The sequence below is a fragment of the Prionailurus viverrinus genome, chromosome A2, assembly GCF_022837055.1.
Source record: "Prionailurus viverrinus isolate Anna chromosome A2, UM_Priviv_1.0, whole genome shotgun sequence".
NCBI lineage: Eukaryota > Metazoa > Chordata > Mammalia > Carnivora > Felidae > Prionailurus > Prionailurus viverrinus.
In genome coordinates, this window is record NC_062562.1 from 139,157,935 (window position 1) to 139,185,141 (window position 27,207).

Genomic DNA, 27,207 nt, shown 5'->3' on the forward strand with positions numbered 1-27,207 from the left:
TGAGCGGGTGCTGCTAGCGGAGGCGCCATATTGGAAGGGACAAAACTCCGGCGACAGCGAGTGACACAAATAAACCCCTGGACCCCCTCGTTCCCCCAGCTCTAAGGGCCGCGATGTTGTACCTAGAGGACTATCTGGAAAGTGAGTGGGCGGCGCTGGCAGGGGCTGTCTATGGGACCTGCGGGCGGGCAAGAGCGCGAGTGGACGGGCAGGCGGGATGGCGGGAGGGAGGGGGAGGCGGGGGATGTTTCTTTCTCACGGTAACTGGCAGCCTCGCTGTGGGCTGCCGGCTCCTTCGACCCCCCCGCACGCACGCACGCACGCACTGACGTCAGCGCGTACTTTCGCCGTTGGCCCCGCCCCTCTGACGGACTCTCCCTTTGACAGTGATTGAACAGCTTCCAATGGACCTGCGGGACCGCTTCACTGAGATGCGCGAGATGGACCTGCAGGTGCAGAGTAAGTCGGCGCGTTTGCCCTTCTTCGCCGCGCGCGTTCAGTCCAGACTTCCCTGCCATCGACTTCATCGCCACCGCTATTTGACTCTCCTCCGGCTCACTGGCTAGTGGATAAGGAGTTGTGAAAAAGAAAAGGCAGTGCCTAATCTTGCCTCTTGCTTTCCACGCTACTTTTCTCCTTGCTTTTACAAGAGAAGGAGGCATTAGGGCACGTGTATCTGTTTCTTCTCGAATTCGAGACTCTGCAATAAAAGCTTCTGTACCTTCAGTGAGGACGTAGATACCTGTTTTAATGCACATCGGTGTAAATGTTGAGAAGATTTTGACTTGAGCCCTTATGTATGGAACATAGATTTCAGCATTTATACTTTTGTTAAAGTTCGTTCTATTCAAAAATTTCCAAGAGCGGAAAACAGAAGCATAGGTGATAATGTGGTTCTTTAGTGACCCTGGTGAACTTGGAATGTCAAATTTTGGAAAGTTACACATTATAGGATACATTCTCAATTGTCAACAGGATGATATTTTCTCAAAGTGAGGGAAATAAGATTTTACTGTAAAGCTTCTTATCTGCTGTAATAAAAATTTTGACTTTTTTTCTATCAGTGGTAGCTTGGTAGTCTGGTTACTTTTTCCCAAAATTAACCTTGTTCTTTCACAGAGCAGTATGTGGTTTATATGATCATTTTTTTTTTCTCTGGAGTTTCTAAAAAAGGGTTTACAATTCAAAGAAAGTAAAGAATCAGTGTCTTTGGAGATAAGGTAAATACTTAGAGCAACATTACACTTAAGTACAAATTTATGTCCACCATGCTCTGAATGAACCTCATGAACTTTCCCCTTTTATGAAATGCGTATAATATAGCTGTTCTAACTATCTTGTAGACATACTATATTGCAAATTAAGAATGCCAAATGAATTATATGTTACTTAATTAAAGTATATAATTAGGTGTACCTTTATAGCTGGATGTTACTCCCCCTTTGGAGAAATTCAGCTATTCCTTAATTAAATTGTATAAGTGATAATAATGGCCGGCTGGCCTTCATGGGGTGTATCCTCAAAAGATAGGTTTCTTGATCCCTTTTATTCCAGTGATGTTTAGGCTATACACATGAAATGTTTCTCATGTTGCCCATGTTTTTTGTTTTTTTGAAAGTAGAGGTGAAGGAAGACCTGGGTTTTGGGATATGATTGGGAGAAAAGGGGTATTGTGGAAAGAGATCAGAGAACCAACAGTACAGGCTAAGGACCTGTACTTTTCCTCGCTTGTTTCTCTGCCCCTCTCCACCTTCCGCACCATTGTTCATGAATATACTTTTCTCAGCCTCTTGTCAGTTTCATGTGGCCGCACTTAATACAAGGTGATAAGATATGGAAGCTTTCTTTTATTTGGTGGATTGTAGTGTAGAAGTCTGAATTGTGTATTTCTTTGGCTTGCTCACAAAATTCATTTTAACTTGAAGTTAGAAAATGCTTACTTAGACAAAGGAAAATTCTTTTAAAAAATTAACTGCAAGACTTCTTAGAATCTTTAAAAACCTATTATGCCCTGAAAATCTCCAGAAGGTTTTCCTCAACTTACATAGCAACAGATTCCACCCCTCCCTTTTTTTTTTTTTTTAACTTTTCCTTTTTTAGCAGACATGGAATGAGATGACCATTCTTGGCATAGGCTTAGAGAAAAACATCTAGAATAAATAATATAGTGTATGAAGTGAATAAATGATTGTACCCTCTATTTCAGTAATGATGTGAGACAATCGGGGGCTTAATGCATATAGTGAGAGTTTAAAATCTTTTTATTACTTTTTCTTATTAAAAGAAATGTAGGGGTGTTTGGGGGGCTCAGTTGGTTAAGCCTCCAACTCTTGGTTTCGGCTCAGGTTATGATCTCACAGTTTGTGAGTTCGAGCCCCACTTTGGTCGGGCTCTGCACTGACAGTGTGGGGCCTGCTTGAGACACTCACTCACTCTCTCTCTCTCTCTCTCTCTCTCTCTCTTTCTTTCTTTCTCTGCCCTTCCCCCCCCCCCTCCCCAACACACTTGCTCTCTCTCAAAATAAATAAACTTAAAAAGAAAGTAAGAAATGGGAGGATTATCTACTGGTGCTTTTTAAAAAATTTTTTTAATGTTTATTTTTGAGAGAGAGAGAGAGAGAGAGAGAGAGAGAGAGAGAGAGTGCTGGCAGGAGAGGGGCAGAGAGAGGGAGACACAGAACCTGAAACAGGCTCCAGGCTCTGAGCTGTCTCACTGAGCCTGACGCAAGGCTCGAACCCAAAAACCTGTGAGGTTGTGACCTGAGGCAAAGACAGACGGTTAACCGACTGACCCACCGAGCACCCCTCTAGTGGTACTTACGATGAGAAATTGTGTTTTGGCACATTTGGCTGATTTAATGCCATTAGCTTTTGATCCAAAGGCTGTACTATTGAAATACTGTCGTACAGAACTTATCTATGTAGTCGACTCCTTTGATGACTGGAAAATTTTTGAAATAACAAAAATAAATTGTCAGTAGAGAAAATTGTTATTTTTTTCTAAAGTAAAGCATTTACATAATCAAAGCATGACATATTTAAGTTATTGGCCAAGTGAAAGAGTGTATGTTGTCAGATATTTTTTTCTTTCCCCAAATCAAAGCATGTATATTCAGTATATGAATTTGGTCATCTAAATATGAAATGTTTTTATTATGTCATAGATGCAATGGATCAACTAGAACAAAGAGTCAGTGAATTCTTTATGAATGCAAAGAAAAATAAACCGGAGTGGAGAGAAGAACAAATGGCATCCATCAAAAAAGTATGTTCAACACTCTGGATGATTTATCAGTAAATATTGGGACTCTCTGAGAAAGATATTTTAAAATGAAATAGTTTTCTGGATCTCAGAATGAGGGAAAGTTACCAGTGGCTCTTTAAAATTTAAATATTTTGTTATGGTTTAGAGCTTTAGGTGTATGAATTTTTTTTTAATTTTTTTATTTATTTTTGAGACAGAGAGAGACAGAGCATGAGTAGGGGAGGGGCAGAGAGAGAGGGAGACACAGAATCCGAAGCAGTCTCCAGGCTCTGAGCTGTCAGCACAGAGCCCGACACGGGGCTCCAACTCACGGACTGCGAGATTATGACCTGAGCCGAAGTCAGATGCTTTAACCGACTGAGCCACCCAGGCACCCCTAGGTGTAGGAATTTTAAATAACTTTTTGGCAATAAAAATTAGCAACTTTTTTTAGAGAGTTACAGAATCATAAAAAGTACAGTTTTTTTCTTTTAATTTGTTTTATTCTGGTCACGGGTAGTTAAAGTTACCTTGTCTTTAGAGATGAAAATACTTTCTTCTAATTTTGGCCCCAAACTGGTATGAAAAATAGCACACCTTGAAGCATATTTTACATATTGCTAGGTACCTGAGTTGGTGGAATCACAGAAGAACAGAATTTTAAGAGTTGAGAAGATCCTTAAAAAATCTTTTATTTAAAACTCTGTATGAATTGGGCCTAGAAATACAGAATTCGTTGAGTTTTTGTTAATTTTATAGTACTCTCAGGTCTGTTCCAGATTAGAATGAGTATCAGATCTCCTCCCAAGGTTTGCTTTAAATGTATGACCTAGTGTATTTGGGATACATTGGAAGAACTACATAAAAGACCCACGTTTTGTCGTGACCTCCGTTTAGCTGTGTGACATTGGACAGGTTCTTTAATATCTCTGATAATAATGGCTCCTTCATCCCCATCCTTCATAGAATTGATCAAAGATCAACTGAGAAAGAAATTTGAAAGCTACAAATTTCGTGTATTGTGTTATTTATTTTGCCACATGGGAGGAAGATTATTTCTGTTAGGAGAAAATAAATTAGAATCTGTAACAGAATTGGTCCTGACTGGGAGGATACCTGGAGACCCAGGTGTGTATGAGTATAGACATCACATATACAGTTGACCCTTGAACAACATGGGTTTGTATCGATGGGTCCACTTTATACCTGGATTTTTTTTTTTTTTTGACAAATACAGAACAGTACCGTAAAAGTATATTCTGAATAACATTTTTTCCTCTAGTTTACTTTATTGTAGGAATACAGAATATAATGCTTGTGCAAAACATGCATTAATCTCCTGTTTATGTTATCAGTAAATGCTTCCAGTCAACAGTTGACTGTTAGTAGGTAAGCTTTTGGGGAGTCAGAAGTTCTATGTGGATTTTCAACTGCAGGGGGGTTGGCATCCCAGCCCTCGCCATGTTCAAGGGTCAAATGGGCAACACCAAGTCAGTTATTATTCCTTTAATCTATTAAGTTTTTGGTGCACTGCAGCTTGGATACACCCTTAAAAGTCTAAAAGTCCATGGTTTCTATGTTTTTAAATGATTTGCTTTATATGAGGAAAAATCTAAAGTATAGATTGACATTGTAGGAATTGTAGGAATTAATACTTAGCTTAAGAGAGTTCTGAGACACCTGGGTGGCTCAGTCGGTTAAGTGTCCTATTCTCTATTTCTGCTCAGGTCATTATCCCAGGGTCGTGGGATCGAGCCCCTTGTCAGGCTCCTCACTGAGCTGCTTAAGATTGTCTCTCTTTCTTCCTCTGCCCTTCTCCCCCACTCTTGCGCTCTCACTGTCTCTCTCAAATTAAAAACAAACAAAAAAACCCCTGAGAGTTCCAGAACAATTGGAAAATAGAGACATGCAGGTCAGAATATTTTCAATATTTATACTTTTATTTAAAAAATTTAAAAATGGAGAGTATAAATTAGATAAATTGTAACATTTTCTTTGAAAGAAAAAGAGTATTCATTAGTTCACATAACTTTTACTAGTTTAGAGGCTAGACTTGGAATAGTATTTAATTTTACTTATATCTTTTTTAGGAATGCTTAGCATCTTCCTTTGATTCTTGACCATTATATAAAATTTCTAATCCTACCCCATCCCCATCCTATCCTTAACTGGGTTTTTATTGCTAATGTAGGTTGACTGACATTGAATACAGGGTATGATAATGAAAATGCAGTTTTATGTCCTAACTGCACATATTTTTAAGTTATTAATTTGTTCTTAAAATGAAAATGTTTTTATTCAGGATTACTATAAAGCTTTGGAAGATGCAGATGAGAAGGTACAGCTGGCAAACCAGATATATGACTTGGTAAGTAAAATTAATGTGAATGCTGTGCTATAGTATTTACATTATGGATTATGTTTTAAGTTTCATTGGCTTGAATGTTAATAGGAAGAGCAGACTAAATTTGAGGTATTGTTTTCTTGATCCCATTTAATTTGAGGTTTTAGTGTCCATTTTTGGTTTCTTTGCAGAAAAGAGAGTCTGCAGTTTTAGTTAACAGGTCTAGAACCTTACATTTTAGCCGAATTTACTTTGCTATAAGTTTTATCCGATGTTAAACTTGTTTTTTTTTTTTCAACAAGAATTGATGTTTAAATTTATTTTACTAATCCTTATTTTAAGGTAGTGTATTTACTTCCCTGTAAATCCTCTTGAGATTGTTTCCGTGGTAAAATACATGTAAGACTACTGTGCTGACAAGACTTTTTGGTAGCCTGATTAAATGAAGAAGAGAATCATTTGAAGTCAGTGTTAACAGATAGTCCTCAACTATCTATTAAGTGATGTCAATAGATAGCACTCAACGACTGGCTCAGGTGGCAGAAATGGGAAACACTCAATTAAACTTTAAAAAAAGGTTCTTTTTTGCAGTAGCAGCACTTGTGAAAGATTGAAATCACTAAGAAGACAGAAGCAGTATTTCTCAAACTGGTATAATTATGGTGCTCTCTTTTATGTTAAGCAGCTTCTAAAATACATCCTTTAGGAAATACTCATTTCTGGTTCTGCCTCAAAGCAAATTAAAGCTAAAAAGAAATAAGTGGTCACTTATGGTCTACTTTAGCATATAGATTTCACACCGTATTTTTGTAATCTTACCTGGATGCCATCTTATTACTGAACAAGTGTATGTAAACATCAATGTTGTTGGTGAGCAAGACACAAGATAAAAGGTACACACCACACATGGTGCACATTGTAAATGTTTATGCAAAACTAGCAAACATTTGTCCTGTGAAGCTATAGAAAATGTTTTGTTGTTCTCATATAGTAGAAAGTTTTACTGGTGTAAATAACCTAGGCTCTTTTGTTCGTACAGTTCTGAAAATAATTCTGAAAATAATTTCATGAAAGATATACTGCCTAAAGAAAGGTAGAACAAATGGTAGCTTGATTTACTGTGGAATTGAAAAAAAAAAGGTTCTTAATTGTTTTGGTCTTGAATTATATACATATAGACATAGAAAAAGACATTTATATTTGAATCCAAGAGGAAGTTGTTTAGTAACATCGTCCTCATATTTAATGATTATATGTGTCAGTCTTTATTTAGAGACTACCTTCTTTTTAAATCATATAGATCTTTGGCTGTATTCTTGGTTTATATTTTGTTATTTTAGTACTTTTTGTATGTTTAAAAAATACTTCATACACTTAGAAAAATATGTATAATATAAATATGTTCTTTTTAAATATGTGTCTTTTTCTGTGTATGTATTTATATATTATTTATGAACCACACTGTTTATCTACTCTTGTGCTTCGTATAATGGAGTTTTACCTGGGGTTATAACGAAGGAGTAAAAAGTAAATACTGTAAATGGCTTGTGTCCTCAAGGTGTTGGTAAACTAGTTGGGAAGATGTGCCCACAAACTAAAGTGAAGAGCCTGTATAGAAACAGTGTAACAAATAAAGATTAATGCAGTTAAAGATAAATATCTGATAAAGGGCTGAACTAACTCACAGTAGAGTTATTGTTAATTTCTTAGAGGTTATGAGATGAGTGTTGAACAGAATTTATTCAGAGGCTGAGGGGCCTGGATTAGGTGTGGTATTGAGGGGAAAGCATTTCACTCAGAGATAATGGATAAACAAAGAATGAAAATAAAACCTAGTAAATTCTTTGAGGGGGATAGATTATTTAGGGTAGGGAGTGAGGTAATGGAAGGTGATGTGATAAACTGAACAAAATGTAATAAAAAGCAAGTGCCCATAATGGATCCATACAGACGTGAGTTCAGCCACTTCACTGACAGTGGGACTTTGGAAAAAGTATTTAATCCCAGAACGTTGGTTTCCTGTTCTGTAAAATAGCAGTCTTAATTTGTGCCTTACAGATAGATTTGCACATATGTATATAAATGCTGTTAGCTGGGCAGATAGTAGGCGCTCACTTCTTTAAAGATTCACTCCATCTTATTCCTCAAACTGGAATTGTGCACTTTCTTGAAGCCACTGTTTCCCTTTCAGTTCTGCCAAGTTGCACCTGGTTTTTCTCCAGTCTCCCAGTATTTCCAGAACTGCCTTTTGTCTTGTCTTTTCTTCTTTCTTTCCTTCCTCTCCCCTTCCTTTCTCTGTCCTCCTTCTGCCTTTTCTTTTTGTGACTTTTCTTTTCCTCTCCCCCTTTTGCTTCCTTCCTATTTTAGCACTCCATATTAAATTGCTGTTTCAGGCTGTTGTGACATCTCTAATATAAAAATCCATTCTTCTTTGAGACTTAATCGTCTATTATCATCCTTCCATCTTTCTGACCTTCCTCAGTCTCCATGGGTGTCACTCATAACGGTTGCTGTTCCTCAGGACTCTGTCCTTGACCTGCATTCTTTCTTACTGTATTCAAGTAGTTCTCACGTAGAGGTAACTCTCTTCCCTCCTTCTGCCCAACTCCAGAGGCCAGAAAGACCACATGACACATGGTGAAGAACTGATCTCTCAAATGCCAGTTTTATCCCCTGCCCCACACACAACCCAAGTTGAGAAATCTCTCCATTAATTTTCTGTGTGTTCTCTTAGTTTTAGCAATTATACATGAATGATTCCCCAAGCTCAGACTTCTCTTCTGAGCCTAGTCATCTTACCTGAGAATTCCAGGCCCTGGAGCTCAGTGTATTCAATCTTAACTCTTAGTCTCCCCTTCAACTTCTCTCAGAAGAACCACTGATCTTCCAGTTATTCACATTGGAATACCGAAAGTTATCCTAGCCTCCTCCTCGTCCCTGGCCTCCCCACATTTAGTTGATCGCTATGTCGTGTTCGTTTTTATTTTCTAAGCATCTCTCATTACCCCTTCCTCTCCAGTTCTACAGCCTGCCGTCATTCAAGAACTTTAACAACAGCAAATGACTGGCATGCTTTTCCTTTCGTCTTTGCTTAGGAAACTTTCTCCATCTTTCATAGTCCTCCACATGCAGTCTCTTTATTAAAATCGCCTTAATATTGATATCTGTGTCATTTATATCTAGGAGATGAGATTTGACCACTTAGGAAAGTCAACAAGAGTGATTAAAAAAATTTTTTTTTTTAATTAGTTTTCTTTATTTTTGAGAGGCAGAGAGAGGGCGCGTGTGGGGGAGGAGCAGAGAGAGAGGGAGACACAGAATCCGAAGCAGGCTCCAGGCTCTGAGAGGGCAGCACAGAGCCTGATGCGGGGCCCAAACTCATGAACCGTGAGATCATGACCTGAGCCGAAGTCGGACGCTCAACTGACTGAGCCACCCAGGCAGCCCACAACAAGAGTGATTTAAACAAAAGATTTATTTTCCTCTCGTGTAAAATAACTGTTGGAGGAGGCAGGCCAGGGGCTGTGTGGCAACCCCAACATCTTTGTTGTCCCAGGCTGCTTCTGATCTGTTCCTCCTCTTTTCTGGACAGGTAGAAGAATTGCTGTGGGGGTTACTCAAAAGGGCATATTTTGCAATTCAGTCAGCTCCTTTAAAGGAGCCTGGAAATCTTACCTACTGATTCCTGCTTATCTTCTTGACTCCTTCTAGCTGCAAGGGAGGCTGAGAAATGTTGCTTAACAAGGTACATTGCGACCCTTGGAGTACAATTGGGGTTCTATCAGTAAGGAAGGAGGCTATTGAGTAGGTAATTAACAGTTTGGGCCTTACCTTACCCTCAACAGAATCATACTGACCTCTAAATATTGTTATTCCCATGGTTTTATTATTACTTGAATTAAATAATTATTTATTTACCTTTTACTTGTATGTGTGTCTTCCCTACTATAAATGTCAAGAACTATGTCTTTAAAAAATCTTTTAGTGTTTTCAGACTCTAGCGTAGTTATTTCTCAGTAAACATTTGTTGAACAAGATCGCCTAAATTATTTAATGGAGACGAAGAGGCACTAACGTGACTCCCACATTATGAGTTTAGTGGCTAGAGTTTAGTGGTGTTCAGTTTGTTGCATCAGATACGGCAGTTGAGTGACATTTTCTCAGAAGGTAACAGAGTCACATTTTAGTATATGCTAAGTTTGGCTTGGTTTTGACGGACAAACACAGGCTGCTGTGCCAAACATGGGTAGGCAAATAGCCACCTCTTGTCAAAGTATGGCTTTAAACCAAGAGAAATGAAAGTAATATAATTCAAGTGAGTTTAGTTTCCTTTATAGAATCGTTTAGCAGACCACACATTCAATCTCATGATCTATGTTTTTGCTCACATCTTTTTGGCATCCCTCTCTTTAAATTGCTCTCAATTTTTTTAGTGTCTTCAGTTTAGATAGATTTCTATCTCTGATACATAAGCTCATTTTGAAAGTTCTATAACAGGATTTATAGATATGTCTTCAGCAAAAGGGGCATTTTTTTTAAAATATAAAAAACTTATTATGAGGTACATGTTTTATTTAAGTACCTTTCACTTTATAGTTGTACATTAATAATTTTTGACTATTTTCAGTACCTTTGCTTTTAAAGAGATTCCTTTTAAAGTATGAAAACATTTATTAAACACTATTAGGCCTTGACAGTTGAAAATTATGACAATATTATTTTCGTAAAATAAAAAATATTAGATCTCCTAGCCAGGGCCCTTGAGGGTACATAAGGTTTGTAGTCATTCTCTACCCTCAGAGCCTGGCACAATAGATTCGTTGAATGGTGAGCACAAGGACAAAGACTTCCGAGGTGATCTAATCCAGTGTTTCCCAGACCTTAATATTCACATCTTACCCTCCAGGCTTTTAGAGTGTTCATATCATCTGTACATCTATTTACTAAGTAAATTTTAAAATGAAATTTGTGTAAGAGGAAAATTTATTTGGTAATCTGATATTATTAATGTAAATGAAAAAATGAGTATCACTTACCACAAATAAGTCATTATAAAATGTTAAAAAACAATAGCCTCCTTGGAATACTTGTGCTCCGTGTTGCTACACCACTTTGCCAGAGTGGCGTGTGGAATTTGAGCACTTTACACTTGAGGGTAAGTGTACTTTTGCAGGTAATTGCAGTTGAACGTAAGGGAATTATTGCCTTGTTCATAGGGAAGTTATTAAATGAATTTACTATCTTAAATTGGTTATATTCCCCAAAATATCAACAGTAAGTATCCAGGTGAAAGTCTTTACAAATAGGAAAGAGGGAAAAAAAAAAAAAAGGAAAGAGGAATTAAATTCCTATAACATTTAACACTTGAGAGCTTAGGGAGCTAAATACTTCAAAGGTGAGTGGATAGGGCACAGTATAAATGTAAACTTACAGCAATTTTCATTCATAGATCATTTATCCAGTAAACAGAGGTACCTCTATTTATACACTTCTGCATAGTGGGAGAGAGTAACTTTGATTCATTCAGCAAATATTTGTAGAGCTGCTTTGTATGAGCAGTCATTGGTATAGTGGGCAGTAATGACAGACAAGCAATGAATATAGGCATAGTATCAAATAAAGATTAGATTTTGGTAAGTGCTGTGAAGGAAATAAACATCGTGGAAAGAGGGATGAAGAATGAATTACTAGGGGAGGCTGTTAAGAATGTCACCAGGATGAGTGTAGTCTTAGTAGGTGACATTTGAGGTAGTACTTGGAAAACGAGAAGGAGCCAGCCATGGGAAGGGAGCTTCAGAAAGCACATTTCGGGCAGATGATGTAGATGATGTACCACGCGTCAAGTCTGAGGGGGAAAAGGGCTTGGCCGGTCCAGTCAGAAAGAGGCCAGTGTAGTTGGTGTATGTAAGAAAGGTATTCAGAGGAGGCAGGCAGGAGCCACCACAGGCAAGGTCCTCCTGTAAGCCAATGCAAGCTGTGTGTTTTTTCTTCTGAAAGCAGCAGGAGGCCACCTTAAACAGGAGTGAGGTATACCTTAGAGGAGATTGTCTGCATGCCTTTGCTTAAACATTGTGTTATTGTGGTAATTTCAAGTAAGCGTATATTTACAGATTTTAATGTACAATAATTTAGTATATAATTGTATTTGATTTGCCCCTCAGTGTTTTATATAGCATGGTATTTGATTGTATTATTAATTTTTGAGATACTTTATTTACTTTTAAAGTCAGTAGTAAACTTTTAATACCTAGAAGTAGCCCTATACTGTTACTTTCATTTATTAAGAAAAGAAACGAGACTGCATAAATACCCACAAATGAAGAGATTGGTGGAATTAGAGGTTCTGTAGAACAAACTGAAAATTCATTTCAGTAGTTGTCTTAGTGAAATGAACAACAACAAAAAGCTGTCCTATTAAAATAAATTCCTTCTAGAATCCTGATGCTCATAGTCATTAAACACTTATTTGTGTTTCTCAGTCAGATGTCACTGTCATAAGGCTGTATTACATTACAATACCTAATAAAGTTGATTTGTGTACACTCTGATAGAATTTGAGCTTTTAGTTAATGCTTGAATGATTTTAGCAGTCTCTTAACATTGCTCAGTACCCTTGAACTTGCTTCTTTTTTATATCCTGGCCTGTTCCTGAGATGATTATATTTCAGGTCTACATTTTACCTATAAATTTGAGAATTCTTCATCTGATACTCTAATTAAGGAAATATATTGTGTAAGTTTGACCTTTTGATTTGTCTCCTATCCTCATTGTCTTTAAGGAAGATTAGATGTAGTTTATGTGCTTAGGCCTCAAATATTTGATTCAGCCTAAAGATGGGTCAAATTTTCACCTATTTTAAATAAAATTCAGAGATGTGGAGAATCATTTTCATGACTTGTCAGAGAAATAATTTGCCATCACGACTCCTTTTTCTTCTCCAATTTACCCTCTTTATTCACTGTTACCAGATCTTTTCACAGTTAGAAATTTATCTCTCATTGTCATGAATTTCAACTTAGAACTTTATATACTAACTTGTGCTCTTTCTAAAAGGGCAAGCTAGACATTTAAATTTTAGAATGGCATGGTATTAGAAGCCATAAATCACGCAGAAGCTTTTTAAAATGCTGTATTTCGTTCAGTTTGGGTCCATCAGTGACACATCTTAAAATTTGAATATTGGAAAACTGGGAGTCAAAAGAGAAAGAATAAATGATTACAGTTCTATGCAAAAATGTTCAAGTATGAGGATTTTTTTGTTTCATGCAGAGGGGCCAAGTGTGACTTAAATATCTTTGTGATCATCAATATGTTAACAAATAATGTTGACAGAATTTCCTTTGGCTCTCAAGAAGTCAGAAAAAAGGTAATTGATTTAAAATTAAAGGAATTATATTTGGGGTTATCAGATATGATTTGGGCTATAGGAAGGAAGATTTTGCTGCTGTTATTAACATTAAATGGGGAGCAAATCAAATAATTAGACTCCATGGTCAGCCTTGTGTTAGAAAGCTGTGGTTAATGGAAAATGTCTCTCAGTTGGCGTAGGACCCTCTTTACTACTATAAATCAATCTTATGAGGCCAGATGTGTGTGGAGGAGTGGGGTAATTTAGGTTCTTGCTTTGCCTGATACCTATGGGGCCATTATGGTGATCTGCCAGAACAGGTGCTCTACCCATGCAGAATCGTGAGGGTAGAGGACATGCAGTCCACAGCTTTCAGTCAAGTTCGGTGTTCTTTCTGTGGCTATTTAAGTACTCTGGTGCTTTATAGCTTAAGTTAAATCTGTGGTCAACTTTCTAACTTTAATTCGATTTAGTACATCAGCGGTGAATCTGAGACAAATTAATTCTCATTGCCTACTGATTGCTTATAATATTCATCTGTTCATAATCTTTTTTTACCTTTCAGGTGGTAGGAATGATTGGAAGTTATCTTCCAAAGCTGCCTGCCTACTACAATGTGGTTTAGGCTTTTCTGTGTTTGTTTATTTTAATTATGTATTTGGGTTTTAGAATTATGAAATCGTGGGATTCTGCTGCTTTTTCTGAGCTGCTAGTACTGGAAAATTCCATCATTTTCCATGTTCTCATGTATAATAACCCTTATCAGTACTATCTTTAATGCATCAAAACAGTTATTAGATGCAGGGGTGGAAGGAATTAGGGGAGGGTCCATGGCGTCGCCATCTCACTCTGGCGCCATCTTCCCAGCCAAGATTCTAATATTCTACCTGTCTATACTGTACATACCTGTTACAGGCCACACTGTTCTTTACTTTTTTTTTTTCTTAGAATCCTTTGTCTCTCTGTGTCTATTCATTCTTTCCATCCCTTCAAAGATGATACATTCTTCACCCTCTAACTCATTTATACCTCCTTTATGTCTACCACAGCCCAGTGTTTTATATATATATGGTTTTTTTTTAATGTATTTCTTCTGATCCTTTTCCAGCTTTTGCTTATTTGCTACATCTAGGAGATACATATTTTAAAACATTATTATGTTAAACATCTTACAGAAATCTTGATTTGTCAGCTAAATTGTAATTCCTATGAAGGCAGGGATTCTCTCTCATTTTTCATGTGTCTGCCATTTAACCCAGTGCTAACTAAGCACATAATAGGAATGCAGTATTCATTAGTAGTATGATTGTAGTTAATAAAGTTGGTGGAGTATTTTCATTGCGTTGAGTGTTCTTGGAATTTAAATATGAGTATTTTTTCTGACTTCCCTTAAGATTACATTTTGACAACGTAAGATGTATTTTTGAATAACTGAGGTCTGTGTTCACACATTATTATTGGATGGGAGGTTCCATTAAAGAATGCTCAATTACCTGCATGTTCTTTGAATAGGAGCAACTGTCTGTAATATGAGACTCTATAGGATTTTAAATATTGCGAGGACAGTCTCTACCAGGCTCTGAAAAATGACTTGTGTGTGAAGATGGAGGGAAAAATTGGGTTTTAAAATATTGAAAAGTCACTAACCAATACCCCAATGGGTGCTGCTAATATACAAAATATAAATAATAAGGAGATATTCTTATTTTTCTAATTGAATTCTCTTATTCTGAGTTAATAAACAGTTGGGTGCTGCATACAGAAGTTCAGAGGGCAATGTTAGGTATAGATGGTGAAGTACAATTTATTACAAATAGATCAGAGTTAAGTTCCTTTTCCATAAGGCATTAACTGTTGCCTTTGGCTATCTTACTTAAACCCTCTAAGTCTTAGTTTCTTCACTTATGAAATGGAGACAGTAAAAACCTGTCAGAAGATCAGAGCAAGGGCTAGAAAAGACAGAAGAGCATCTGATGCACCAAGCACGTTATGTGGCGTCTGACACAAACAAATTATCTTTTGCTACTTTTCTCCCCATCTCCTTCATTTTAGGTACACGTTATTTCATTCTTATTTAATTTGTTTGCCCTCATGATGTATCATAGACCTCTTGATACTTGTCAGAAAGTCACTCTTAAATTATTTAACAATGATCCATTGGGAATCTGGAGTTTGAAAAAAGGTGTTGTCAAGAATATAACAGCATTTTTCAAAAAATTTGTGTTTTCTTTGTTTCACTTCAAAGTAGTAAATTTGAAAAAGTATTGAAAAATTTTTAATATTAACCTTAAGAAATTAAGACTTGCTGCTAGTTGGAGGTATCATATAGTTTTCTGAAATCAGTCAAAAGATCTCTAGGTGAATGAAAAAATTTGCTACCTTAACAAGGACAGTAGTATTACAATAAAGCCATTTTAACCAGGCTCTTTGGGGAATAGAGTTTTCTGGCTAAAAACTCCCTTTGTTTCAACCCTTTACATCAATGTTTACAAGTATAATGGTTTAATTTTCTGCCTTCGAGAAATGTATGTATAGAATATAGGAGCGTCTTTGTTTATAGACAAGGATCTTTCATTCTTCATTCTAAATAACAGTTATTATAGGATGGCAGTGTGGATGACCTTATTATAAGTGGGAGATTAGGTTGAAAGTAATCCCAGGGGATACTATAAAAAGTTACCAACCCTCCTGCACTTCCTCTCCCCTCAAGTCCCAAATACCAGTTTTGCTTTAGTTTCATATCCCACCTCTTCTGAATGTTTTCTAACAAATTGTGATTTTAGTTTCTTAAAACTTCACATTATTAAGGGAGACTTGAGAGATTATTTTGTCTAGCACCCTCATTTCATAGATTAAAAAGCTGAGGTGTAGGTTGATTGACTTGCTCAAGGATACTAAGCGGATTCACTAAAAGAAAAAAGGTTCAGTTTTCCTCATTAAGCTGACACTTTAATAGTGTCCCAAATTTTGGTGGTTATCTTTGATCTTCTTTGAAACAGGTAGATCGACACTTGAGAAAGCTGGATCAAGAACTGGCTAAGTTTAAGATGGAGCTGGAAGCTGATAATGCTGGAATTACAGAAATATTAGAGAGGCGTAAGTAAAATTTACAGTTTTCCATCAATGTTGGACAGTCCATGTGCGAATCACTAAGGAGACACTTATCCCACGGGGACTTCTCAGATCCCGCGCTTCTGTGGATGGTGGCACCTGGGTCGGACAGGCGTGGACTCTAGCAGTTAGAACATTGGGTTATGGATGCTGAGAGAGAGGATACAGGATATCATACACTCTCTCTTTATTAAAATCACATATTAAGTCATTCCATTTTTTAATATGCATATATATATTAGTAAGTTGAGGGGTAAGAACAAAGATTTAAAGAAATAGAACCATCTAGATACAGGTTAACCATCTATCTTTAAATGTATTGACTTTGCCCTGCCTATTGGATACACTTTAACTTTGAGGAAAATTTTTCTTTTTTCTTCCTAAGAACTGCCTTAAGGTTTTTTCCCTCAGTAAGAAAGATTTTAATTAGTTCCAAAACACTTCCTCTTTCTCAAGTAAGTCCTTCTTAAACTTTTTCTTATTCATAAGAAGCCATTTTAATATTTCTTTGCAAGGTTCGACTTGATCTCCTGCTATAATTTACCTGTTTATTACTTTTTTTTTTTCTTGGTTCATTTCAACAGCAAGAACATGTACCTATTTCTACACACTGATGAAAAATTTATTTATGGTATTAGGTGATGTGTTTATATATGTATGTATGTATACATGTATGTATGTATATATATTATACACACACACACACTCTCACTCTCTCTCTCTCTCTGTCTCTCTCTCTCTCTCTCTTTCATACACATGCTCCCTAGAATAGGGAAACAACCAGTCATGAATCCATCTTGGTATCCGTAGTGCATTTTTGTATTCAAAAGTAGATCTGTCACTTTAGATGATCGTCTGATTTATTTGTGATACTTTTATTCCAAGGAAATCCTATTTGAGAATTGTATTTTGAGACAAAATAAAATGTAACTGCTCTAATTTTTTTTTGAAATGCTGACAGTAGCTGTGAATAACAGTAATTCATGCCTATTCAGTACTGCAGGAAGGTTAATTATGCATCCTCTGTAAGGACACAGACATATGGAACTAAACCAGATCAAATTCTAAAATCTGCTCCACCCTGTGCCCTGCCATGATTTCATCTCAAGGGATCAAGATAAACCCAGAATATTTCTTTAAAAGCATGTTAATGCTTGGCAGTAGAGATTCTGTGCCTAACTTCTTTCAGGAAGTCTTTACTATCATGTGTCATTTTAATGATCAAAGAATTTTCTTTCATGTACTAATGCCCCATCACCTAATACTGTAGGATCTCCCATTGAAAGGTCTTCTATCCAGTATAATTAGTTTGAGTTTTTCAGATCTTATCGGTAATGGACTTATGATATCCATTCATCCACTTATGTGGTACCCACTGTCCTGAATTCCCCAATTAGACATTAGCATGCCTTGAGCTGTTTTGTACTTAAGGTGAATATTAAGAAGTGGATTATGTATTGTTTAGAGGGAGGATGAAATTGGCTCAGGGTGAAACTGGAAGTGGTGATTCTCTAATGTGCTTAACTAAAATGATACAGGCATATGCATAGAACTTGCCAGTCCTTTGCTGGGTAAGGGTACATAGTGCCTTTAGTTGACTGACATAGTGCCTTTAGTTGACTGACCTGTACATTTTTGCGTTGACATTTAATGGAGTTGTATCTCTGTGCCTTTTTTTTAGGATCTTTGGAATTAGATACTCCCTCACAGCCAGTGAACAATCACCACGCTCATTCACATACTCCAGTGGAAAGTAAGTTTGGTTTAGGGCAGCTAAAATTAAAAACTCATTATATTACCTGTATATTCTTTTTAACTGGCTCTATGCCATCAGTTGAGGGGGGAAAAATTCCCTTCCTTTTCTTTTGTGAGATCTACTTTTTCATTATAGTTCCTGGTGGACTTACCTTCTTCATTTGGGAAAAAAGTATATTTGATTTGGGAGTAGAGAGTTTGCTTTTCCTGGAATACTTGGAGGACAAATGTATGGTATTAATAGCAGTATATACTTCCATATGCAGACACCTGACTCTCTCTAGAGAGTGTTAAAACCCAAGGCAAATGATAACTACTTGATGGTAGGCTCTTTGTTTTTGTTGTTTTGTTTTGTTTTTCATCCTTGCTTGTCCAGTGCTTAGCCTACTTTGGCACATAAGAAGGTCTCAAATGATTGGTGGGCTAGTGAGTAAATGAATGCTTGGTTGGATGTTAGCTTGCTAGAAGACTGTATCAGTGCATTTTGTGACAGATCAATTTGAATGAAAGAAGGGTTGACTGAAAACTGTTCAAAATTGTAGAGTTTTGAAAACAAAGTTCCTCTCATGTTATATGTGAAACCATGGTGAATCGTGGGTTATCTGCAGTACTTTGCTACTGAAGTTTTGTGGGGTTTTTTTGTGATTTGTGTGAGAAGTCTCCTCTTTTTTTTTTTTTTTTTTGTGAGAAGTCCACCCTTAATGAAATAGGTGACACAGAGAGTTCTTCTTTTCCTGTCCTCTAAGAAAACAGACTGTTGTGTATTCTGTGAAGAACTCAGAACATAGCTGTACTTGTTTATAACTTGATGGAAGTATTATGCCTTGTCCATAGTTCTTTAAAGTTTAAAAACACACAGATTCTTTCTTTATATTCAGAAAGGAAATATAATCTGACTTCTCACCATACAACAACAGATCATATTCCTGAAAAGAAGTTTAAATCTGAAGCTCTTCTATCTACTCTTACATCAGATGCATCTAAGGAAAATACACTAGGTAAGTTTATTATCTTAAATATGAATTTTGCTTTTTGTTTCTGTTAAAATAAGGGGAAATTAAAGCGTTTGGGATTAACGAAGCTTACAGATTTTTTACTTGGTTAAAGTCCACATGTGGGAAAAGAAGAAAAAGGAAAAATGGAACATGAAAATTTTATAGTGGCATGAAAATGTTAAATTTAACGATTATATCTGTACTGGGAAATAATGTATTTTAAGCTCACTAACATTATGTTCTCTCCAACCATTCTTATTTCTTCTTTAATTCTACATAGGGTGTCGAAATAACAATTCTACAGCCTCTTCCAACAATGCTTACAACGTGAATTCCTCCCAACCTCTGGCATCCTATAACATTGGCTCATTATCTTCAGGAACTGGTGCAGGGGCAATTACCATGGCCGCAGCTCAAGCCGTTCAAGCCACAGCTCAGGTAAAAAGGAAGAGGTTTGGAAATAGGTACATTTTGTCTGACTCATTGGCAAACTTGAATAGAAACAACTAGATGTGAACAGAAAGAGTTTTTTTACGTTGTGTAGTTCCATTTTTAAATCATGGTTTTATGGTATCTGATATGAATATTTAATGAAATGAATATGCATTAATTTACCTGATTGATAATGAAAAGTGAAAAATAGTTTCGTGCAATCTCATGCAGAGCCCTTCACCCAGTAATTGCTCATGATGTGCATAGTCTTGACAGTGAGCCACAGCACCTGCTAGGAGAGCACTTTGTTCTCTCTGCTGGTTTCGGGGTTTCTTCAATAGCCTCAGGACTTGAATTGCCAAATTAATATATTCCAAATTAAGTTGCCCACTCTATAGTCACCTCCTAACTGTGTAAAAACTGATTTTAAATCTTTACATAAAGTAGCTTAAATTACAGTGATGAAAATAATGGCTTAAACAAAATAATACTGGATAACCAACATAATATTATAACTAGTAGGACTGAAAAAGAAAGTCTGCATACTTATGTTTATTAATATTCTCCATGAATGTCTATTTAAGATGAAAGAGGGACGAAGAACATCAAGTCTAAAAGCCAGTTATGAAGCGTTTAAGAATAATGACTTTCAGCTGGGAAAAGAATTTTCAATGCCTAGAGAAACAGCTGGCTATTCATCATCTTCAGCACTCATGACTACATTAACACAGAACGCCGGTTCATCAGCAGCCGACTCACGGAGCGGGAGAAAGAGCAAGTAAGTTTGATCATTACAGTAGCCCCATGCCTTTACTAAGTATGCAGGCTACTTGGTACCCAACTGGGCTTCCGTATATTAAACACAGGTAGCATATAAAGGATCAGGGTGACCTTTAGGGAAGCGGGGAGACATGACATTTTCATCCACACTGCCCTACTTTGGAGGAGTAAAGTCTTTAGAAGACGTTAAGTGTCTTTAATCTTTCTAAAGTCTTACATTGGGTATAAATGACTTCTGTTTACTTTCTTTTGTTCCCTAGGATAAACCATTTTATGGAACTTTTTTCATCTATGATCCCTTATTTTATCATGTGTTTCAATGTAAATTAATGCATAAGACACAAATTTTATCCTGGGAGTTTTTTTGAATAAAATTATTCACTTTTATTAAAAGTAAATTATCTTCCTTCATTCTTGGTCTTATGCCCCCAAAACTGAAATTATGAAAATATCTCTAGATTGAGTGTATGAGACTCTAAGGAAGATTGTCTGAATTTTAAATATGAAAACTTAACAGCATTCAGCGCCACCTGTCCCAGGTGTCTGCGTTTGGTAGGTGTTCCGCCATCATGGAAGTTCTGAATGGTAGGCCAGAAGAATAGGTTACCTAGTAATTGCATCATAATTTATTTTTAAATGTATTCTATTTTCTGTGGGTAAATCTCTAAAAGAATGATCAATGTAGAATCAACACAAAAGTGCTAGATATCCTAAAAAATAATTCATCTTAGTGACCCAAATTTATTATAACTGCCGATGATAGATTTCCCTATTTTTAAAATTTAATTTTAGCATATAAATAATAGTAAATTGCCTGTGAATTTTAACACTCTGTTTCCTCTCTAACACAGGTAAGTATTCACATATTGACAGATAGTCATGATCATTTTCATCAAATGCTTTTGTGTATTTGTATATATATTTTTTAATTTAAATTCAAGTTAGTTAACATACAGTGCAGTCTGGCTTCAGGAGTGGAACCCAGTGATTCATCTCTTATATATGCCACCCAGTGCTCATCCCAAAAAGTGAGAGCAAACGGGATTGCTGGAGGGGAGGGGGGGGTGGGCGGTTAAACAGGTGATGGGCATTAAGAAGGACACTTTTTGGGATGTGTATTTGTATTTTAGATTTTGATGAAGAGTATTCACTTGGCTTAAAAATACAAAGAATGGGGCGCCTGGGTGGCTCAGTCGGTTAAGCGGCCAGCTTCGGCTCAGGTCATGATCTCGCGGTCCAGGAGTTCGAGCCCCGCGTCAGGCTCTGGGCTGATGGCTCAGAGCCCGGAGCCTGTTTCAGATTCTGTGTCTCCCTCTCTCTCTGCCCCTCCCCCGTTCATGCTCTATCTCTCTCTGTCTCAAAAATAAATAAACGTTAAAAAAAAAAATTAAAAAAAAAATACAAAGAATGTCTCTAAGGTAGCCATAACTGATATTAATTCTTAAAACTATTACCTATAATTTAAGTCAATGCTACGTAGTAACTGATTAAAAAATTATTTTAAAAACCAAGATATGCTGAGTTTTTTAATACCTTTATTCTCCAGAAAACAAAAAAATATTAAAAAAAAAAAGAAAACGGTTATGAAAGATAATTGCTCTTTGTTGCTCTCAACAATTATGCTTTCAAATATGTTTATCAGGTTAGTTTAACTTTGCGTTAAATGTTAATTTATACATTTCATGTGATTTCATGTCATACCACTCACTTAGGAGTTACTCTCACGTAATTTCTTTTGGATGCTGAGCAAATAGATCTGATACCGTTCTTTCAGAAACAACAACAAGTCTTCAAATCAGCAGTCCTCCTCCTCCTCCTCCTCCTCCTCCTCTCTGTCATCGTGTTCTTCTTCATCAGCCGTCGTCCAAGAGATGTCTCAACAGACAACAGTGGTACCAGAATCCGATTCAAACAGTCAGGTTGATTGGACTTACGACCCAAATGAACCACGATACTGCATTTGTAATCAGGTAAAAGCATAATCTGAATCAAATAGAAGAAAGGGAGCTATTTCAATTTTTTAAGTGCTCTTCTTTTCCTCCAGTTAAAACACTTTTGCTTTCTTGTATAAGGAATGTAATAGAATGTGTAAGTCACCCATAATCTCAGCCCCCGGATACAGCCTGTAATTAGACATTTTGATTTATCACTGCCATACACCCCACAAGCATGTTGTCTTAGTCTGCTCAGGCTGCCGTGACAAAATACCACAGACGGGGCGGTTTAAACAGCAGAACCCTATCTTCTCACAGTTCTGGGGGCTGGGCCAGTGTCAAAGTGCTGACCGATTCCATTCCTGGTGAAGGCTCTTTTCCTCGCTTGCCAAGGGCCACCTTCGTGTTGTAGCCTCACATGGTGAAGGGAGCGCTGGTGTCTCTTCCTCTTCTATAAGGGCACCAGCCCTACTGGATTAAGATTCCACGCATATGGCCTCATTTTCACCTTCATTGCCTCACAGACCCTATCTCCAAATACAGTTGAGGGGAAGGGATACAACACAAGAATTTAGGGGAGAGGCACAAACATTCAGTCTCATACACATATGTACACACAGATGTGCAGATACGCATGTGCATGTATATGTTTGTGTGTATGTGTATATATGTGTGTGAATTTGACCAGTTGGAGTCACAGTATATTCTTTATGTAACACTTTTTCACTAAGTCATATGTACTGAGCATCATTTTTAAGTAATTTTTTTAATCTTCTCACAGTTATCTGTTAGGCTGTGTGTAACTTTTTAAACCAATGGTTAGCTATACGTCTTTTAGTGGCTTGAATTCTTTTGAAGTTACAAATAACGTTATGGTAGACATTTTTTAAATGTTATCCATTTTATACATGTATTTCTAAGATAATCTTTTAGAAATAAAGTTAAAATATTTGTTATAGACTACCAAATTATCTTCTGGAATTCATTACCAAAAATTGGTGAGCATGCCTGTTTCCTTAACCCGGTCCAAAACTGGATATTATTCTGTCTTGAAAACCATGTACCAATTTGATAGTTTTATATCACACAATCATTTCAATTTACGTTAGTAGTAAAATTGGACCCTTTTTGGCCATTTTTATTTCTTCTTTTATGAATTGACTCTTAATGGTGTTGGCCGATTTTTCTATCATTTTTGTCTTGTACGTTAAGAATGCTTTGCGGTTTATTTTTTTTATTTTTTTTATTTTTATGTATTTATTTTTTTAGTTTTGAAATTCCAATTTTATGTAGTAATGACTCAGTCTTTATGAAGTCAGCCATGGGTTATATGCTTAGGAGGCCTTTTTGCTTTTTTTCCCCTTATAAATGTGTCTTTTATTTTTTCTTATTTGCAAATGGCTTTGTCTAGCTCTTGATATAGTTTAGTTTCTTCACATTTAAATCTTTAATCTATCTACAATTTATTGTGTTTAATGGTGTGAGTTGGCAATCTAATTTTTGAGAATTTGCCATTAAAGAGTTTCTTAGTTTTTGTACTGTCACCTGACAAACTTTTTTTTTAAGTTTATTTATTAATTTTGAGAGAGACGGAGACAGCACAAGTAGGGGAGGGGCAGAGAGAGAGGGAGACAGAATCCCAAGCAGGCTCCACACTGTCAGTGCAGAGCCTGATGTGGGGCTTGAACTCACGAAACCATGAGATCATGACCTGAGCCAAAATCAAGAGTCAGACTCTTAACTGACTGAGTCACCCAGGCACCCCGAATGTTTTTTAATATCAGTGATAAAACAAAGAAAATTGTGTAAAAATCCTGTCAGTTAAAGTAGCTTACCTACAAAAGAACAAAATCAGATTCACCCTAGATTGCCTATCTGTAACACTGGAAACTAGTTAAGTTGATGCAATATATCTGTAGAGCTCTAAGGGAAAAATCTGGGTGCCCCCCCAAAATTGTTACCCAGAGAAGTCATTCATGTGCGTACAACCATATACAGATACTCTCACTAGTGCAGAGAATCAGTATACCCTCTAGTTATAACCCTGTCTGAAAAAATGTTTTGGTCCATTGAGAACATAAGTTAACTCAAGAATTAGGAAATTATATTATAAAGTACTGGTGATGAACAGCAAAAAGAAAAATGAGAAAGGGCAGATAGTAAGTTTATAATAAGTTTAGAAGTTTCGACTGTTGACTGCAAAAATATAAATGACCTAATGACCCAAGGAAAAGTAAAAACCTTAAGTAAGTAACCAAGAAAGAAATGTAAACTCTATAAAAGAAAGCACTCACAAAGATAGTCTGTCGAGGTTCTTTCATACGTTCGAAGAGCACATAATTTGTGTATTTCTCTCTGTCCCTCTGCCCCCCCAAAATCTTTTAGTAAAAAGCTCTAAATTATATAAAATCTTTATTAAAAAAGTTATATACCCTATTTTTTAGTGCAATTGAGTATATGGTATATTTCCGTCTATTTCCTAACAGTATCATAAACCATTAATTTGGATTTAGATGCTTGTCATAAGTCATAATAAAAAATATTTACTTTTATTTGAACTAGGTATCCTATGGTGAGATGGTGGGCTGTGATAACCAAGATGTAAGTATTAAGTTTTTTCTGTTTGGGAATGAAAAAAATAACAAATTATTATTACTTGACTATTTTTCTTATTTACTGTGTCACTGAGTTTAAGAACACAGGTTTGCAGTTATATTAATTACATATTAATCCTAGAATATTTCCCTGCAAAACAGGTAATGTCCCTTAATGTGTTCCCAATTTAAGTTTTTTTAAAGCTAGTTTTATGGTTTCATGTGCAGATTATAATTCTCAAAAAGTGTTATATTGTATGAAAATTAGAAACAGTCTCCACCCCCTTTGCTAAATAATACAGTGTTTACCAGAATCCAGTTCACCTATTACGGTGAAGAACTAGAATTTTAAAACAGTGCATTCTGTCAGGAAGCCCGCGGCCAGGGGTTGGGGTGGAAATGTTGAGGCTGTGATGTGAAGATATTTTCCTCCTGTCAGTATAGTACTTCCTGTTGTACTCTGCAGCTGTCAGCTGATAAGAGCCACTTCAGGTATAAAAAGTAAAAGAGGTTTGAAAGAAAAGAATTCCTATTTCTTTTTTAGGAAGCTTAATTCTGGTTAGAGATCTGTTTTTATTGAATGCTGAGAATATTTCTTCTAGTAATTTTATTCCCTCCTTACTGTCTCAAACTCCCAGTCCCCCTCCATTTATCTTTTCCTGCAGAGGGGTAACAGAACCCTGAATTCTAAAGAAGTACTAATCCATAATGTCAGAATCCTGAGGTTAATCAACAGTTTACACAATCTGAAGATTGAACAGGGTTGGCTTGGTGTGCATTAAAGTTTGTACTTTCCTGACATGACAGGGTCACCCCAACAGCATGTTCACATAGATGGAGACAGACTGTCCTCCTTCCCTCTTTAGAATCACTTATGGGCTGTTTGTGATTATTGTAGAACAGTATTGCCCGATCATTTCAAGAACAGCGTTGTAAAGTCCTGGGGCACTTAGTGAAGATGATGCATTTCCATGACCGCCCCATTGTACTCTCTGATCCCTCTCACTCCCAGGCGTGCCCTTCGAGTGCTCAGATCTCCTGTGCCCGTTTGCAAGTGCCTAATGTGCTGCAGAGTAGAATACTTCTCCTCTGCATGTCTAGGCATAGATCTACCCAGAGAGGAAATCCAGGGTATCCCTTCATGTTTTGCATTGCAACCAGCTTATTCTACTTTATAAGGCAGTGAATAATGCTGAATATTAAATAAAATCCGTAAAATATATTTGCCTTTTTTGTGACCCATCTCACTTCTTGTCCTTGAAAGTTGGTATCCTCCAGTTTAACGAGAATTAGTGAATTTTTGTTCGTTACTTGGGATTATGAAAAGGGATTATATAAACCTCCGAGTTAACAAAGATGCATGCTTTTTCTGTGCCTCCATTTCCTCATCTCTGAAACTTAACCAATTGGATTCAATGATCTGTAAATCGGCTCCTTGATCTAAAAGTTCCGTTTCCATGAATCTAATAATACGCAGTCTAGTGGGCATATTTCAGCGTATTCTGTAATCTTTAGAGGTCTGAACGATTTCTCTGCAATTTTGCCTTCCAGTGCCCTATAGAGTGGTTCCATTATGGGTGCGTTGGGTTGACAGAAGCTCCAAAAGGAAAGTGGTACTGTCCGCAGTGCACCGCCGCTATGAAGAGGAGAGGCAGTCGGCACAAATAAAGGTGGTCATTTCATGTGAGCAAGGAAAAACTTCAACTAAATGTTTTATATGGGACTTTAAAACAGAAGAAAAGAGAAAAGAGAAACAATGCATTTCCAGGCAACCACTTCAAGGATTTACATAGACAATCCTGTAAGATCTTGAACTTGAATTTTATGGGTTGTATTTTAATAATGTAAGTAAATTATTTATGCACTCCTGGTGTGCTACGAATATTATTCCAGTTAGCCTTGGATTCTTTCAGTGGCCAACATATGCAGACATTTGTACTCCTCAACCAGTTTCTCAAAGTAATGGGCATTCTATAATTTAGACTTCAGAGAATTCCAACGATGAAGATTTTAAGAAAAGCATTTTATATTCAACAGGTATGTTCTGCTGCATGTACTGTACTCCAGAGCTGTTATGTAACACTGTATATAATGGTTGCAAAAAAAAAAAAAAAAGTCAGTGCTTCTAAAAAGAATTTAAGATAATGGTTTTTAAAATGCCTTTATAATAAGCTTTGTTTCTTTGTGAAACTAAATTCAGCAGGCTGAAGGAAATGGTTCATGTGATAAAGTGGGCTGGTGTCCTCTAGAGTACCTGGGTACATAAACAGAAACTCCTGTAGGTAAAAACGAATCTGTGCCATTAGTCTTTATATGTTTCTGCATCCAGATAGAGTGCAGTTCATGGGAGGGGAGGGGGGGGCGGGGGAGGGGCTGAAGGGCAAAGGGTGTTAAAGTGATACATTTTTATACCAAATGTGTTTATTTTTTTGTGCAAGTAATCCTTAAAATTGGAATTGTATTAGGTGTTAAAATAAAGTTTTTAAAAAATTACTTGTATTTATACTTTACACACTCAATAAGGAAAATTTCTTAATTCCAATTAACTTCCAGTTTTCCTAATCTAAAAAGGACAGAGGCCCAGGACACAGAATGCTATGTAATCTGTGATTTCTTAAACAATGCTTGGAATTCGGGACGTAAAAATAAGGGAAAGACATTTTTAATGTA

At 36.6% G+C, this 27,207-nt stretch overlaps 1 protein-coding gene across 2 annotated transcripts; it reads left to right on the top strand.

Annotated features, from left to right (window-relative positions):
- ING3 (inhibitor of growth family member 3) lies at positions 1-26,877 on the top strand. Of its 2 annotated transcripts, none has more exons than XM_047850423.1 (12): positions 1-141; positions 388-459; positions 3,164-3,264; positions 5,546-5,611; positions 15,936-16,032; positions 17,729-17,800; positions 18,681-18,800; positions 19,078-19,235; positions 19,814-20,007; positions 21,784-21,979; positions 24,506-24,544; positions 26,089-26,877. In XM_047850423.1, the coding sequence occupies exons 1-12, from the start codon at positions 114-116 to the stop codon at positions 26,203-26,205; spliced, it is 1,260 nt and encodes a 419-aa protein (XP_047706379.1). In that variant the 5' UTR covers positions 1-113; the 3' UTR covers positions 26,206-26,877. The 2 variants fall into 2 exon arrangements, with proteins under 2 accessions (XP_047706379.1, XP_047706380.1); XM_047850424.1 differs by having other exon boundaries at positions 18,720-18,800.
- Positions 26,878-27,207: the final 330 nt, after the last annotated feature.